Consider the following 15,769-nt stretch of genomic DNA (forward strand, 5'->3'; position numbering starts at 1 on the left):
GACAAAGCAGTGTTTTCCACAAGCGCAGGCTCCTGGCAATTTCGCCGGCTACTCAATCCTTCGCTGTCGGCTCTTTTTTCATTTTTTTTATTTTTTTGCCTCCTCCAATTTTCCCTGAGATAAAATACTGTCAACGACTGGAAAACTTCTTTTAAAATAAATAAAATAAAAAACCTTTCTACCATACAATTAAGTTTTCATTCTTGCGCCACGCTACAGGTACTCCATGTACATGTACATGCATCGCATTAGGAGGCATCCAGTTACCCCATCCATCCAATGGCAACTATTTTCATGTGTCAACCGCCCCCCCCCCCTCCCAACTGACATGGAAAACCTGAAAATACTTGTAATCAAAATCTACAGCAGGTTCAGGAGTCAATGTAACAAAAAGTGTAATGATTTAAAGACAAAATTGTTGCAATGGATTAAGCCAGAAATTGCTCAGATAACACCAAAGAGCATCTAGAACTGAGGAAATTGTAGGCCCCTTGGGCTAGCCCGGAGAGAGCCCTCGCTGAAGGGCAATGCGTTGCGCTCGCTCATTCCTTCAACAAAAGTGGCTGCCTATACTTTTTCACCTGCTACTTCAAAAACTGTGGACAACCCTGCAAAGTATAGAACAGTACTCTGCACTAATTCTAAAAATAAATAGCTCAGTTCCCAGATCTCAGACCTGTACATGTTTTGGACTAATTCTCTCTACCTTTTCAGGCCTGGAAGTCAATCTTTGAAAAGGCAAGGCCATTTTCATTTTGCAAGTCAACGGGAACTTTTTGAAGGGGCACCAAGGCCAAGACCAGGGACGATGGAGGCCAAGGCCTAAGTGGCCAGAGTGCAATTCCAGGCACTGCCTTTTGTGACTGCTTTAATGAACTTCTACTTTCAAGATCATTTTAAATGCTTCAGAGATTTTGAGAAAAACCTGAATCCCAAGGAATCACACACATGGGTCGGTGCCTTCTGAGGCACACAGAAAAAAATCCACAGGTTACTCCTGGTGGGATTCGAACCCGCAACACTCACACTCTATAGAAGGGCCCAATTTTATGGCTCTGTTACCATAATCAAAGAATCGGCAGGGAGCAGGGAATTCAGAGCCAAGCATTTTTCACAGGTTAGCAGGGAGTTTTTGCTTGTGCATCATGAGCGTAGTCCGCGTTACCATGGTTACTGGGCATTCTTCGCTGACACAGCTAGCGCAGAATTTTGGCTCTTGCACATTTAAAGGAGAATGATGGTTGTAAGCGCAGAATTCGGGAGGAAGCAGAGCCATGAAATTATGCCCTGATGTCTGAACCGCTAGACCACCGAGCAGGTGGCCACTTGAAAAAATTAATTGTTTTTAAAGCAGCGAGTAGGCATACATTTTAATTCTTTAACACATAGCAAAAATTGTTGTTGTCCATGTAATACTTGGAACTGGATGACTCATATTTCACATTGCGTGCAACATTCTTGATGTGTGCATCAACAGAAATGTGTTTTGATTTCATTATAAATCGTGCCGTGGGTCATGCAAACTATTTGGGACATACAAGATTTCCATACATCTGTGCAACATATCACACTCTCGACAATTGGCGGGGACCCAGTCTCTACCTGTTCCCTCATTTTCTTCAGCGAGGGTTATCTGGAATGCAAATATTCAAGGGCCCTACGGTGGCTTTTCTTTTAGAGAGTGATCAAAATTGGCACTTACATGTATGATAGTAGAAAGATTAACGCTTAAAGTTAGTGTACCTGTATTTGTGAAGTGGAGATGGCAAACCACCATTATCCAATTTTAGGGATCCTATAGACGATGTGACCTATGTTTACATTCAAACCGCCCTCTGTTGACAAAACACTATATACGTCATGTTTCGCCGGGCACTGAGTTGCGTAGTCATAGTAAGATTGCGTACACTTTCTAGCTGGCTGCCAAAACACAAAGGTTTTGCCCGGCGGTATGCACGCGAATCATGTTATGGTTTTCGTGTGACGTCAGAGGTCACATCGTCTATAAACATACCAATTTGCTAACCACAGAAAAAATCTTGCTCATGAAAACTAGTTAACAAGGGACTGACTCAGTCTCTACTTGTTCCCTTATTTTCTTCAGTGCGGGTTATCTGGACTGCAAATCCAAAAATGGATCTTTTTTTATAAAGTTAGTGCACATATATTTGTGAAGTGGAGTTTTCAAACCACCTGGACCTAGTTTCATAGAGCTGCTTAAGCAAGAAATGTCGTTGGCAATTTTTTTGCTAAGCACAACACCAGCAACAGATGTTGCATCTGGCACGGTTTTTCGGCTGGTAACATTGTTTTGGGAAGAATACTCATGCTGTGCTTAGCTACTTTTAGGGAGTGGACACTATTGGTAATTACTCAAAATAATTATTAGCATAAAACATCACTTGGTAACGAGTAATGGGGAGAGGTTGACAGCATAAAACATTGTGAGAAACGGCTCCCTCTGAAGTAACGTAGATTTTAAGAAAACAAGTAATTTTCCATGAATTTGATTTTGAGACCTCAGATTTAGAATTTTGAGGTCTTGAAATCAAGCATCTGAAGGCACACAACTTCGTGTGACAAGGGTGTTTTTTCTTTCATTATTATCATGCAACTTCGATGACCGATTGAGCTCAAATTTTCACAGGTTTGTTATTTTATGCATATGTTGAGATACATACACCAAATGAGAAGACTGGTCTTTGACAATTACCAATAGTAACCAGGGTAAAGCAACTCTATGAAATTGGGCCAAGCAAGAAATTTATAAACATGCTGTTAATTACCGCAAACCTCCTTGGATTGTACTCCAACCGTGCAAAGTATCAGGGCCTAATTTCATAGAGCTGCTAGGCACACAAATTTGCTTAGCATGAAATTATTCCTTGATATAACAGGATTACCAACCAAATTTCCACGTCATTTTCAGGATAGGCAAACAACAGCTGAATACCAGTAACAAGCAATATGCAACAAACAAGATTTGGTTGGTTAACCAAACATTGGTTAATCCTGTTTTTTTGAAAAAATGTCATGCTAAGCAAATTTGTTTGCTTAGCAGCTCAATGAAATTGGGCCCTGATCTTTAATAAGTGCATTTCAAAAGTTAATATAGCATGTTTGCATTTGCTTATACTCTCAGCGCAATCTTCGCACAGCACATACATTTAGTGCTAAACCAATCAGTACAATAAACAGAGCATTCATAAGTGAAGAATTCTGCCATGAGCGGAGACATGAAACAGAGTAAAAATATATTTCAAATGTCAGCAGCTCGCTCTTCCCCCACTATAAGCAAAGTAAAGGCATTAAACTAACCCACAGCACCCAAAGCAATGCGTCGTACTTCTGAACGCATGAGGGCACTCTCAATAGCATTTTTATCACTTCCGAGGGTATACGGCATTCGTCCTATACAGTTTTAATAGGTGTTCTGTCACTTTTGTTGCGGCGTAGTTTTAAGTTGCTTTAGAGAAGGATTATATCGTCTCCTTTAAAGGTCTGATTGCCCGTGATGGATATGATGTCTGTGGCGGTAACATGTTCCAGTCTTTGATCAATCAATCAATCAATCAGTTTATTTCCACGGTATCAAAATCACAATCAATATCATATCAAAGGCAATGTACGTTGGAAATTAAGAAATAATAACTGTTTTTGGGTGTGAATGAACATACCCCCGGAAGTGATACAAATATGTTTGAGAGCGCCCTCACGCAGTCAAAAATACGGCGCATCGCCCTTGTGCCATGTGCTTTTGCTGTGGTGCCCTTTGCAGAGCTTGGATACAAAATAACTTTTCTCGTTGGGTGCCCCTTTCTGGGGGAAAATTTGCCATGTCCCTTCAAGTGTTAAATTTAAGGCCTCCAATCATACCATCTCCGCCCAAAGATAAATCCTGGATGTGACACAGCCACCTAAGTTATACATTAGTTCAGTATTTAGCAGAATCCAAACAATAAAGCCGGCTCATACTTCCTGCGAATGCCAAATGCGAAGCGCATTTTGACGTCACATGGCTGTTTTCGCAGCGAATGTTTCGCAGGAGTTCAGCACAAGTCAACTGATGCAAATAATTCGCTGTGAATTTTCGGACAGTAAAAATTTGCATTCACGAACCAGGCTTAAAGCTGTTATATCAGAATGTGCTACTGCAGGGTCAGTCATGTCAGTGATATTAATAGACACGGGATGGTGACACGTGAACAGAGGCCCACTCTGGCAAAACTCAAAACTCCTCTGAATTTACTCTGAAAGGTAATACCCATAAAAGGTCAAAGTTTGACCCCCAGGAACCAATTTTGGATGTTTTATGTCCCAATTAAGTAGAGCATTTTCTCAAAATTTTTATGAGGAGAAAAAGAAAGAGGAAAAAAAAATGACATGTCATTCTCATGTCGTTAAATTTCACGATAAATATCAAAAGTTCACTTTGGGGTCAAAGTGTCGAGATTTTTGCCAGAGTCGGTCACAATTAACTGGTTAGGTGCAGGTGCGGAGAATCTGAAAATTAAGTCAGAGTTAGTAGAAATTTCATGCAGACTTGTTAAGTTCTGGGCACTCACTTGGGGTGTGTTTGTCACCTCGTCAAAAGTCTGTATGGACAAAAAATCAAATCAAATGAAGTACAACTTTGAAAAGTTTGTTTGCCGAAAAACTCCTAAAAATAGTTTGCAGTCCTGGGGCCCCTTTTATTTTAGACCCTCAACTTCCTGTGTGACTGTTTAGAAGATTTACAGCTCTGTGAATCATCAGAAATACAAAACTATAAAATTTGACACAATGTGGACTATACTTCTCCATTTGGTGACTGCTTTACCTCTTTCAAGTAAAATTTTGAGGCTAAAGGAGATTTTGGGACAATCTTGAATTCAGGAAAAATTCTGGGGGGAAAAAACCCACACGCCTGTATTGTATTTACACTGCAATGTAAAGGCAGGAAGTGTGTGGGTGCGAATAATAATATCATCAAAGATTGGAAAATAATCTGTATTCTATGTATAGATGCTTTTACCCTAGCAGACTGCAGGCTGGCATAGTGCACCTATGTACAATTGATGTGAATGATACTGAATGGTCAGACAGTAGATTGATTGCGTCATCGACCACCATATGTCATGATAAAACAATGGAATAGTGCACGCGTGTATGCGCTGCGCACAATTCTCAGCCAATGATAGCCTTTAACCCGTGCACGTTTCATCAACGATGGTGGTCTATGACATCAAGTGCAATCCATGTATAGGTTAAGGGTACAGGCCGACTCGCTGCGGTCAAATAAACGAAACGTGCACAATGATAGATCATCCTTTGGCTTTCAGTCAGGGCGCTGTTTGAACTTGTTGTAACAAGATGCATATCTGCAAGGGGGTCAATTTTTTCTGCCATTTTCCCCCGGCTCCTGGAACCCAACTCACCTCATGTGTCTCTGCATCTTCCAAGTTGAGGAACTCTCGTACTGAATCACATTCACCAATAACCCGTACACAACAAACTGCGAGATGGAGAAAAAAATATCAACAGGTAAAAAAAAGGAGGACGCAAAGCCTTGAAAATAAAGACAGGCCTGGAGTTTTGTGAATACCATAGAGGCCATGGTCTCTGTTGCCCTGGTCTTGGCCTTAGTGCCCCTTCAAAAGATTTTGCAATGGCGTGTCATGGCCGAGTGGTTAAGAGCACCGGATTCAAACTCTACTGTTTGATCAGCAGAGTGTGGGTTCGAAGCCCGGTCATGACACTTGCTACATGAAATTGGGGAGGTTGTGCTTTCTGCTCTACCGGCCACAATTTCGAACTAATGATACCCAAGCCTACATCCGTATTGACTGTAAAAGGGGGTAACCCTGTTTCAGCCCTAGGAGTAGGTGGCAACGGCCTCTGGACAAAAACAATTGTAGCCTATAAAAAAATGTGCCCTTTGCACAAAATGAAAATGGTTTTGCACTTTGCACAAAATCAACATGGCCTTGCCCTCTCAAAGATAAAATTTGTGCACCTTAAAAAAAAACCACTCAACCAAATTTCACGAGGGACGACCTAAAAAAGAGACTGAGCAGATCTTATAAAAAAACAATTTATTTTTAGCCCAAATTCTTGAAAATAAAAATACCTCCCAAAAATTGTTATTAATACAATTTAGATTTTCATATAATGCAAATACAATGTAATTTCTTTAAATTAACATTGAAACAAAATTGGAACGAGGATGCTTATTTTACAGGAACCACCAGTCACAAGTCATATAAACCATACTGCCAAATATATGGCTTGATAACTCAGTTGGTAGGGCACCAGCATACTCAGAGGTCGCAGGTTTAAAACCCATTCTAGTCAATTTTTCTTTTTCCCACTCTGAAAAGCTTTAAAGATTGTGACATTACAACTACAGGAAATTCCGCCCCAAGCCCTCATCACTCACTTCACAACGCATCAAGTTGTATTTGAAATTTACGGCGTGATACGAAACTGCTGATCTCAGCCACAACACACCCCCCCCCCCACAAAAAAGAGTAAAAAGTACAAGAGACACACAGAGTACACTTTGTGATTATGCCCCCCTCTTTTCTTAACCCAGATAAGAGACAAACTCGTTGATTTGAAGTACAATGTACTTCCTTTTTTTAATATTAACAGCCTAAGCCAAACTGAAGCGTGAACCTTCTCACACAAACTCAAGTAGACACAGAAGGTGCACTTGTGTTTTTTCTTCTTCTTTCTTTCTTTTCAATAAAGGCTATCGCAAATTTCAGATTGGGACGTGAACATAGCTGTCACAGCAACTCCAGTCCAGTCGACTCGTCTCGATCCGCTAGGGGCCAACTGGTCAACCCTAATCTAAACAGGACCAAAATGAGTTACAGTCTCACCAGCCCGTCAGCCTGGCCTGCTGTAATCACCAAACCAGCCCATGCTTCAACCAGCCCCACTGGCTGACACAGCAAAATAAAGTGTGTGATTTTGTTTTCACAGAACTCGGGTAAGTACCGTGTACACAGTGCTAACACACATTGGAGTATATGGGTTACTCCTAGAACTATTTCGATTTCGTCCGCTATCGTCTCCCGTAAGACGATAGCGGACGAAACCGAAATAGTTCTAGGAGTATATATGGGTAGGACCAAATTGAATAATCTTTATCCCTGATGCAAATTTTAAATTTACTAAATCACTGCAGTACCCGCTGCTAAAACATAGAATTCCAACTGCCTCTAGCTACCAGGCAATCTGACTGGTCTAGTTGGTAAGACACTGCTCTAGAATTGCAAGGGTCGTGGGTTCGAATCCCACCCAAGTGATTTGCCTGTGGATTTTGTCAAATAACTCAGGAAAGTACTGAGTATACAGTGCAAAACACACGGAAGTGTGTTTACGCCTGCAACTGTGGACCTCGTATTGTCCCTCTTTTGTTTATATAAAAAAAAAAAAAGCTCCCATTGGTTTTGTACACGTTTTCCAACTGAGGACCTTTCCCGAACCGTGGACCCTATTGTCCTTTTTGTTATAGGTCCCCAGTTTGAAAGTGTAAACCTACATCAGTGTATGAGTAAAACCAAAAATTAATAAAATAAAGTCTCCTCACCTTTTTCCAGATACTGTTCAAGCCCTCTCCTCCTCGCTTCCAGCTGCTGCTCCGATAACGAGAACGGCCACTTGCTAGGGAACTTGGGGAATTGGAAATCGGGGAACTCTCGCTTTAGCCGATTGTGAAGATCGGCAAACTGGCTGTACCTTTGGGCCTTCTTGAGTTTGCCAGCTAGGTAGATGTTGTAGACCTGCAGAGAGTGTATTAAGACAGAGATGAAAAGAAGGTGGGGTGGGTTGTTTATGATGATGACTGTAGGTGTGTTTATGCTGTCTGGGCCAAATTTTCATAGAATTGGAAATCGGGGAACTCTCGCTTGAGCCGATTGTGAAGATCAGCAAACTGGCTGTACCTTTGGGCCTTCTTGAGTTTGCCAGCTAGGTAGATCGTGTAGACCTGCAGAGAGTGTATTAAGACAGAGATGAAAAGAAGGTGGGGTGGGTTGTTTATGATGATGACTGTAGGCGTGTTTATGCTGTCTGGGCCAAATTTTCATAGAGCTGCTTAAGAACAAGAAGTAGCTCAAAAATCTTTTCTCACAACGTGGAATCACTTTTTGTTTTTACTCTTTCAAGAATTTGACTTGTTTTGTTGGTTTTTCTGCTTTTGTAAAGTTTCTAAAGTACTCGTGTGACGCGCCATACCAAAACCAAGTGATTCCTGCAAAGATTCAGCGAGTTTATCTGCTCATCACATAGTTTAGAATACACCTTTCTATTAACATTACTTAGGCCAACATGGTGGCCAAATCAAAGATCAGCCTCGTTGACTCACTCCACTGCTCATTTTCCGCTCCCCTTTTGTTTTGCTTTTAGCTAGTCCTAATTTTGTAATTATTTCGTGGCCACTATCTGTACACTAATAAGCTCATTACTGGTACATTTTCTCTCCCATTCTTATTTTATTTTGTTATGTTGTCTTTGCTTATTGTTTTGTGGGCCTATTTTGTCTAGGGCTGCTGCTCACATGCCTCAGCGTAATTGAAAAGCCTCCTTACACATTATATTGTTATATTGTTTTCAATATCATTATCATTGGTCATGTTTTAACATGAGTTTAAAACTCTTTGCTTGTATTGTGCTGCTATATTTTTGTTTTATATTTTATATGGTGTTTTTTTATTATTGTGCATTCGGAAATAAATGTTGAATTGAATTGAATTCCATATACAGAGAACGATCTCTCTGCAAAAGTTGAATAGCGAGTTCTTGGCACGAAAAATGGGGAGCAAGAGGAAGACGAACAAAGATGTCTTTAAATTGAGATCTCAGTTTGAGCATGTCCATTCAACCAGGGGCTTGTTTATGGTTGTTTTATGAATCAGAATCATAACTTTGAAGACGATTATTTGAGAGATAAAGGAAGCCAATGTAGGTTGATTTAGATGAGGACTGATTGAATCATGTATGTACATGTACCAAAGCCACTCAACTCAAGGCAGTAAACCATTTCCCTTGAATAGTGGAGCAAAATTTCCCAGTTGCTACTCCAAAATCATCATTTGCTACAATAGCATTCAGTGTTCACAAAATCTGTTAGGTAAAAATAATTTGCTATGCACAAGTGCTGGATGAAATTGTTCCCTGCGAGGCAAGGCTTTTTCACATACCACATGTTTGTCTCCCGTATAGACGTGCTGGTAATCGGGCACTGTGATGGGTACCGGTTTCCTGTCGCTGAAATCACAGTACGAGTAGCCCGACGAGTCATCGCTGGGCTCCCCTTGATCCTCCTTAAAGTTTGGCACCGAGATGACGGTGAGCGTCAGCTCGGCCCCGCCTTGCTTGATCAGGTCCACCACATACTTGTGTGTAGCGCCCTCAACGTTAATACCATTTCTGCATGAACACAAAATGAGAGGAAGATCAAGAAAATTTAGAATTATAAAAGCACAATTGTGTTAGTGACAAAAAAATTCTCTGGAATTTTCTCAGTTGCCTCAGTGAAGTATTCGGAGAGTATTCCAGTACTGGAGTTTCATCTTTGAGAGGGCAAGGCCATTTTCATTTTGTAAAGGGCACTTCCATTGGAAAATCTTTAAGTCTATTGGAAACTTTTGTGCATGGGGCACCAAGGCCAAGACCAGGGCAACAGAGGCAAATGCCTGTGTGGCCTTCATGAAATACCAGGCCTGGGTATCAATATTCATAATGCAAATTGTCTCTGCTGTTACAACCTTTAAACTGCTTTTACACTGTTTTAGGAAATTCCATCTGGTTATATTAATTATTTAACAGATGTTCTTGACACTGAACTGGAATTTCGTGCAAACAGCTCCAATAAAGGTCACAGTACTCCGATCCTTGCCCTAATTTTATGGAGCTGCTTTAAACACAAAACAGTGCTGTTTTTTCTGCTCTGGAGCAAAATAAGCAGTGACCCATTTGCAACAGTACACTTAACATAGTAATTTGGCTTTCAGCAGAATCAGAGAGAAGTGTTGACTCTGCTATAGCAGTGCATTTTTCTACTTTCTACAATAAACATTTCGTCTAAATTGCTGCCGTGTACATGTACATCATGATCATAAAATGTTAATATAAAAAAGCCCGTCTTCCAACAAGCCCCACTTTAACAGTTCTCCAAGCAAGATATGACGTCACAAACTCATTCTCATCTCTCCCTGCATCTATCCAATTCCATTGACATTCACTGAACCTACAGTGCATGTCCGAGGTGCTAATATAACATTAATGGCCGAGAGTTCTCCAGGCAGTTCACCACTCTTTTCTAACCTACATGTACGCATCGTTATACAGCATACGCACCCGGTAATTGGAGTAGGATCCCATTCAATCTCACAGACACGAATGGAATATTTTACATAACTAATTTCATGCACTTTTTCTTCCCTCCGCTGCTCTCACACAGTGTGTGATTCTTTTGATTTTGTCGAGCAGTTCTATGTTACAATCAGGTAGGGGAGGAGGGAACATGTTAACGTCTCATCGATGTTGAACAACAACCGTAAAGTTCAACAGATCGTTTTTGTGATCTATTTACAAAAAGGAATATGAAATGTAATTAATCCCTTCCCCCTCTTTTGTTTCTATTAATAGATATGTATTTATTTGTACTTGTTTTATGCCTCTGAAGAAGGTCTGGTTTGGATCGAAAGCCAAGGCCATCTACCCTTCTTAAAATAAATGTCCTGTTCTAGTAAGATATATATGAATATGGGCATGAGCTTTTATCACAACAACTACGTTATCAGATGCAGTGAAAAATAACCAATAGCAATGTCTTGAAATAAGAAGAATGGTAATAAGTAAGTGAAGTAGTGTGACAAAAAGCCATGATCTGTTTTCAGTCCACTACTCAATACTTAGTTTATTTACAATAAGTTTATAGTTTATAGTTGATTTAAAAACATTCAATCTGAAAGCACACAGCATTTTTGCAATAAGGGTGGGTTTGTTTTTCCTTCATTATTGTCTTGCAACTTTGATATGACCATTTTTAAGAGTCAACATTTTCACAGATCTGTTGCATTGTTGGGATACACCAAGTGAGATTGCTGGTTTTTGCCAATGGGAGACTTTCCAAGGCTAGTGGGCTCGGTGGCAGCAGACTTACCGTGTCAATTTCCATTGTTTACGTAGTCCTGAACATGCGCATAATTCTGAGAACAATGGCTTTGACCGGTAAGTCTACTGCCACCTATTGTCACAGAAAGTCTCCTATTACCAAAGGTGTCCAGTGCCTTTAACCTCAGAAATATTGTGACAAATCATCCAAGTGGTATATTAGCATAAAAAGTGTATTAAAGGAAGCTCTAACGGCATGTGGACTCTTGTGTCCCTCATGCTTGTGTGAATTGTCAAGAAAATGTGTGCAGACATGTAAGTGTATACGTAGGGTCATTCCGTGTCAAATCACCCAATGGGTTAAACCCTACCCTCTTCAAATTTGCTCAAATTTGGTTTATGGGGTAATCCTGGCTCAACAAGCTCAAATTTCAAAGTTCAGCTCCATCCGATAAACGATTTTCGCACTTTGGCATGCTCTTTCTCGTTGATTTCAGGCAAAATCCGCCTGACCTCTGTTATTCAAACGACCATAAATCGGTAACCTTTAGCTCAAATTGGTTTAAATTGGTGTCTTTTGAAAGGAAATAGTGTAAGCTTTCCAAATCTGCCTTGAATTTGACCTTGTGGATTACCTAATCCGACGATGAACTTCGGTGAAAATTTACCACAATATAAAAAAAATTGAAATATAATATTTTTGGACTGCCTTCAAGCTCCGCTCAAAGTTGGACATGTGGAATGGTATTTTATCTGGTAACCTGATTTTGGTATTAGAAGATAACTATATAAGCGGCTCTACGAAATATGGATACAATTCCGGATAAAAAAATTACAATGGATTAGTCTGATAACAATCATTCGCAATAATGACTATCTTCGTCTAATTACCTTCTGAATAAAGTTACAAACACAAAGCCTGATCGATATCAATTGCCTTTAGACCACCTGATCCTTTTCTGAGACGTAAGGCTGCATACTGTCTAGCGTACATGTGTGTATCAATGCTTAAAGGCACTGGACACTATAGGTAATTACTCAAAATAGTTATCAGCATAAAACCTCACTTGGTAATGAATACCGTGAGGGGTTGATAGTATAAAACATTGTGAGAAACGGCTCCCTCTGAAGTGACGTAGTTTTTGAGAAAGAAGTAATTTTTCACGATTTTGATTTTAAGACCTCAAGTTTAGAATTTGAGGTCTCGAAATCATGCATTTGAAAGCACACAACTTTGTGTGACAAGGGTGTTTTTTCTTTTTCTTTCATAGTTATCTCGCAACTTCGACGACCAATCAAGCTCAACAGATTTTTTATTTTATGCATATGTTGAGATACACAAGTAAGAAGACTGGTCTTTGACAATAGTGTCCATTGTCTTTAAAGGCACTGGACACTATTGGTAATTACTCATAATAATTGTTAGCAAAACTTACTTGGTAAGCAATGGAGAGCAGTTGATAGTATAAAACATTGTGAGAAACTGCTCCCTCTGAAGTAACTTTGAATTAGATTTTGAAACCTCAGAATTAGATTTTGGTTATCAGTGTCTTTAAGTGCCAATATATGTGTGGGTAGCGTGACGAGCTTTCAAGCTTAACAAAATAGACATTACTGGAAGAGAATGCTCATTTTTAATATAATTTTATTGCCGTTTCCTTCATTCGTTTTAATTTGTGTAATAGCGTGGATGGATTTATTTTTATAGTGCATTTTCATGTTTTTTGTTTTTTTTCATATTTTTTATTGTTCAGCGCATTTGAAAAAATTTAATTGGAATTTGCGCTATATAAATTAATAAATTATTAACTATCATAAGAGAATGTTTGAAATTGAAGGGTGTCGCCATTTGAAGTAGATTCATTGCCGTGGCAACTATATGTAGCTTTCTATTTTTGTAAAGATTTTCATAAATAAATAAAAAATAGAATCTGGAAAAATTTTCATGAGAGTAGACATGGTACAAAATAATTGTACATAACATCTATCTAATAAATGCAAACCCGGTCAGTTTCCCTTGTGGCTTGATATTTGTACAGGGGTGGGTAGGAAGGGGGGGGGGTTGTACAAGAATGAAGAAAATTGTATAACAGTTCCCTCTTGACAATGCTTAATGTGGACATACAGTACCAACCCAACGGAATAGCCAGATCATGTTTCATTTTAGAGGGTTGTAGACTCTTCGGGTCATTTTAATTAAGATAGCTGAAGCTTTGGCCTTGCTTAATTAAGATAGCTGAAGCTTTGGCCTTGCTTAATTAAGATAGCTGAAGCTTTGGCCTTGACAAGGGCAGAGCCTTTTCTTAAATTTCTACTGTAACATTTCAAATGCACCAAGGCAAGCGGGCATGGAGGCAATTGCCTTTGTTGCCTCCCATGAAGTATACAGGCCTGCGTGATTAAACGTGATTATACTCTTACATTGTAAGTGACCCCCCTGTCAGCTACATGTACTGCTGGTCATTTTAAATTGTTAATACAAATAAAAAAGAAGAAAATAACAAAATTGTTTTTGCCCTCTTGCTTATCCGCCTTATTTGTTCTGAAACCCTGTGATCCATAAATCCATGCTCTATCTCAAACTCCATATGCTAGTTTAGACGTCGTCCCTAGTAGTCTCTCCTTTAAAACAAACATCTCTCCCTCTTGGATCACCACCTGCCTCGGTAATCTAAACCGGTCCCCAACTGTAGAGATGCATCAATCCGCACTGGAAAGGACCGACATGGAAACAGGGGACCAATCGCTGCTGATTATTTTTTTTATATCGTTAGTCCATTCATGCGGTTATCGTTTTTCAGCGTGGGGAAATGCACAATCTCCGGTCCAATAATCTGTGTATTTTTTGGGGGGCGGGTATTTCAGACAATTTAACAGAGGAAACAGTGCATTGAAAAGATATAACGTAACATATGCTAGATATAAGAACTAGTTTTAGAAAGGTTTGCGATAACACAATGTAATGATAATCACTAAATGAATTTGGGTGGTTCTGAAAAGAATCAGTGTTTTCAGCTCGACGTTTCGATCAGTATGCTCTGATCATCTTCTGGAGAAAGCTGGACTCTGGCATGATGCTGCATGCTGCCAAGTACATGTACATGAAGTTATCGCAACCTTTCTATATCGTACGTACATGTATTTCCACCATGCAAAGTTTCAAATCCTACTTTTTTATTATTAATTTTTGTTAATATTATCAGGTACTTAATATTGCTAGCCTTTCAATTGAGAAGGAGGAGTGTTGTTGTCATTTTTTTTTCAACTTTATTTCTTGTGTTTAACACAAGGCTTGGGTTTAAGAGGAAACAAAAACAAGACCGCAGGGCTTGTGTAAGTTGCTGAACTCTTTCACTGGACCAAAATTATTTTTTACAAGATCAGGATCAAAACGAAAAATGACGACACATTTTTACCGATACACCGATGTAAGTCAGCACTGTATATGCTCAGTACTTTCCCAAGTCCTGTAAACAAAATAACAGGCATATTACTCGGTTGGGATTTGAACTCACAACCTTTGCAATTCTAGAGCAGTGCCTTACCAACTAGACCACCGAGACCACCAAGCAGCAGGAGGCAGTTTGAACCCTATGTTTTGGCAGCGGGTACTGCAACCATATAATATAATTTTTATGTTAAAATTTGCTATAAAGAATATTTTAGTTGACTACATGTAGCCTTTTTGCTTATATTCAAATCACTAAGAGAAGAACGATCACAATTGTCTTATGAGTAGTATTAAAAGTATACTTCCATACTCAGAAGAATTGAGCTACAAGTCTTTGTAGATTTTTCCCCCAATTCGATCCCAGATCTTGCCAATCAAGAAAGCCAGCAGCTCATAGCCCTAGATAGATCACGTTCCCTCGTGCACACTGGCTATTAACATTCTACTGTTTGTAGACGACAACAAAGAAATGTGCAGGGATGAGAGTGGATGGATCTGAGAATTCCTAGAAAAATAATTTGCTGGCCTGGATGGGTCCCCCCTATTCTAGATCCTGAACCACTCAGATGTTATCACGGTGCAGATATCTTGAATTTCTCCCATTGATAAACCTGGTAACACAGGCTTTATGAAATTTGTCCCATTGCTATGAAACAATTAGACCTCCAAAATGGTTGCAGTGATGAAAACTCTAGCAGCCTTTTTGGTTTATAAATATTTGACACTATAAAAGGAGTGCACTGATTGGTTTGGGTGGATCCAAACCAAATATTATTTCCCCCATACATGTATCTCAAAATGGCTTAAAGGCAGTGGACACTATTGGTAATTACTCAAAATAATTATTAGCATAAAACCTTTCTTGGTGACAAGTAATGGGGAGAGGTTGATGGTATAAAACATTGTGAGAAACGGCTCCCTCTGAAGTGCCATAGCTTTCGAGACATAAGTAATTTTCCGCTAATTTGATTTGGAGACCTCAGATTTAGAACTTGAGGTCTCAAAATCAACCATCTAAACGCACACAACTTCGTGTGACAAGGGTGTTTTTTCTTTCATTATTATCTAGCAAGTTCGACGGCCGATTGAGCTCAAATTTTCACAGGTTTGTTATTTTATGCATATGTTGAGATACACCAACTGTGAAGGCGAGTCTTTGACAATTACCAATAGTGCCCACTGTCTTTTAATAGTCAATATCAGAGTCCT

At 39.5% G+C, this 15,769-nt stretch overlaps 1 protein-coding gene across 1 annotated transcript in view; it reads right to left on the reverse strand.

The window, feature by feature from the left end:
- LOC117295673 (sorting nexin-27-like) overlaps positions 1-15,769 on the reverse strand; it is a 69,884-nt gene that overhangs the window by 18,184 nt on the left and 35,931 nt on the right. Inside the window, exons 2-5 of the mRNA XM_033778385.1 lie at positions 9,192-9,420; positions 7,580-7,772; positions 5,418-5,494; positions 4,566-4,595 (exon numbers count right to left, since the gene is read on the reverse strand). Of these exons, the coding sequence (XP_033634276.1) occupies positions 4,566-4,595; positions 5,418-5,494; positions 7,580-7,772; positions 9,192-9,420 (529 nt within the window). The remainder of the gene's footprint in view (positions 1-4,565; positions 4,596-5,417; positions 5,495-7,579; positions 7,773-9,191; positions 9,421-15,769) is intronic.

Source organism: Asterias rubens, chromosome 10, assembly GCF_902459465.1.
Source record: "Asterias rubens chromosome 10, eAstRub1.3, whole genome shotgun sequence".
NCBI classification, from domain to species: Eukaryota; Metazoa; Echinodermata; class Asteroidea; order Forcipulatida; family Asteriidae; genus Asterias; species Asterias rubens.